The 2,475-nt window shown below is 57.8% G+C and overlaps 1 protein-coding gene across 1 annotated transcript; it reads right to left on the bottom strand.

Annotated features, from left to right (window-relative positions):
• Positions 1-706: 706 nt before the first annotated feature.
• On the bottom strand, positions 707-1,993 carry SPRG_15126 (hypothetical protein; the record flags this gene model as incomplete). Its single annotated transcript, XM_012354499.1, has 3 exons — positions 707-1,026; positions 1,081-1,262; positions 1,307-1,993. The coding sequence occupies 3 exons, from the start codon at positions 1,991-1,993 to the stop codon at positions 771-773; spliced, it is 1,125 nt and encodes a 374-aa protein (XP_012209889.1). The 3' UTR covers positions 707-770.
• Positions 1,994-2,475: the final 482 nt, after the last annotated feature.

Raw genomic sequence — 2,475 nt, 5'->3', positions numbered from 1 at the left:
ACCGCTTCGCTGCGCAGCGCCTTGATCTCGGCCGCCAGCTTCTGCCGCCACTTGCGTTGGATGTCGGTCCGGCGGCGCCGGTCCGCTGCGTCGACGGCCATTTCCAGCGTGGGTCGTGGGCGCTAATTACCAATGTCAAGCCGCCCGTGATTGGCCGAAACAAGCCAATCAGGTGCGGTTTAAATCCTGGATGGAACTTCCAGTCCAATTTTGACACTGCGATGGACAGTATTGTCTGTCGCCGCCATGCGTTTCACGGGAGGTCCAGCACCATACGGCACGACCGATAGCCAGTCCTATTACGAATCGAACCGTGGCGTGCGTCAATGTAGAAAGCCGAGTAGAGAGCAGTGCAGAGAGGAACGAGTTCTCTCGTTCATACTACTAGTATGCTCCTGCCCTGAACAGGCGCCCACGAGTCCGGGCTCTACACCGTAAGCACATGCCAATCAACCGGCGCGCTTGCATGGACAGCGCCTGCTTGCATGTGTTAAAAAAAGCTAAAAAGCTATATAATTAATAACAAGCTTCCTGTTTCGGTATGATGGCCACCGCTATCGGCCTCTGCGTGCGATGGCGTAGCTCCGCGGAGTTGTACACACATGACGGCCGTCGTAAAGATCGAGTCTTCGACGACAAGAAGGAGCCAGACGACGTCGTTGATGGAGGGCGTCTAAAGCTGTGCCCTGTGTCCTTTGCATTTCAACAGCCTTTGCCAGATTGTTGCTCGTTTGAATGGACTTAAATATACGAAGCTCGTGCGATCGACGTCACGGTGGAGTGCAACCATCCAGGAGCGCAAAGAGCGTCTCGTCCGAGCGTTGGCCCACGCAGCGGTACACGGCCGTCGCATGGCGCGTGTAAGCTGCGAGCATGTCCATCTCGGACAAGGACGCTGCTGTTGTGAAGCCCATGAGGTTGGCTTCGACGTCGAGTGACACGGGGCCGTGGTCGGTGAAGAAGTGGGACAGGACGTCGAGGTTCCGAAACCGGGTTGTAGTGGGGCCAACGCGGTCCACGACGTACCTAGTCGATCACTCTAAGTATCTAACCCGCAACGATAGACAATATTGTCGGTACCAGAACATGCGGTTGCGGCGGTGGACGCTGGACGAGACGCGTTCGTCGTGGTGGATGTTTTGACCGACAAACACGACGCGGTCTGCATGCGGCTGAAACTCGCGCGTGAGGAAATTGACCGTCTCGGTCGGATTCTCGCGCACTGTGTGCGCATACGTGGCGCCCTGTACGGTCTCGAGGGCCTACGCAAAGGATTGAACAAAGTGCATTGCGTGCGACTGCGTACGTCGTCCTGCAGTAATTCGGACGACTGGACGTCGGTCCAGACCGACCCGGTCGTGTACTGCTGCATCCATCGCCGCAGCGCCGCAGAGACCACTTCCATGGGCAATGGCAGCTCCTTTTGCGTGCGCCAGACGTACTCGAAGAGGTCGTTGGGCGAGAGGCTCATGGCAAAGTCGATCGAGTACGCGTGTGGATCGAGTGCGTCAAACTCGTACTTGGCCAGCATGTTGTCCGTGTTGTGCAGTAGCAGCTGCGTGAGCCAGTCGATGGCGAGCTTGCGCGTGTTGGCGTCCAACGGCAGGTACGTGCGCCGCCATGGCGGGTCCACCGGCGCTCGCTGCTTCGTGTATGAGGACAGGACAGACGTCGTCGTATGGCGTACCGGCAAGACGCGGGTCACCCAGGCACGCATGTTGCCTACGAGGCGCAAGTACGAGGCGTGCTGGAGCTGCAGCATCTTGCGCTTCTTGAGCTTCTCCTTGTTGTCGACGTCGAGCGCGGTCGCGATCTCGGCCCATGGCAGCGCCCGCGACGTGGGCGACAGCAGCTGTCGCGCGAGCTGTTTCTGGAGCACGTCGACCTCGGCCTTGAGCGCCGTGATCTCGCCTGCAATCTTGCTGCGGTAATGCATCTGCTTGATGCGGAGGTACTGGCGCCGCTTGAGGACCGCCGGGTCCACGTCCGCCATCGTCGTTCGGGCTGGCTTTTCTGGGATGGCCGATGGACCAACTTAACTGTGTCTGAGACAGGAGCGGGCGCAACTTTACGGGTGAAAGACAGTACGTTGCACCTTGTATTAGAAATCGTGTTTGCGTCAAGTTGCGCTTTTTAATGATAAACTTTACGGCAAACTGTACGAGAAAGGGCTCGACGACGCTGCGACGTGCCACGCCGACAAAGATGGATCTGACTACCGTGTGCAAAGCACGTGCAGGACGGCCACGGAGCGATTCGGTATACGAGTTTTACTTGGTCGGCGTCCTTGGGGCAAGGTCGGTGCATGTCGTCCTGGTATGGATGCATCGCTCTAATCTAAAATCACACAACGAGGGCGCTGTTTGTGCGCTGCGTCACGCGTGCAAACCCCGTGAAGATGCGTGGAATTAGCCTCGGTAAAATCGAAGTTTCGAAGTTGAAGCCAACCGACAAGTGCAAGATCGCGACCTGTCG

The sequence above is a fragment of the Saprolegnia parasitica genome (assembly GCF_000151545.1).
Source record: "Saprolegnia parasitica CBS 223.65 unplaced genomic scaffold supercont2.165, whole genome shotgun sequence".
NCBI classification, from domain to species: domain Eukaryota; phylum Oomycota; class Saprolegniomycetes; order Saprolegniales; family Saprolegniaceae; genus Saprolegnia; species Saprolegnia parasitica.
This window is presented reverse-complemented; position numbering and strand designations above follow the sequence as displayed.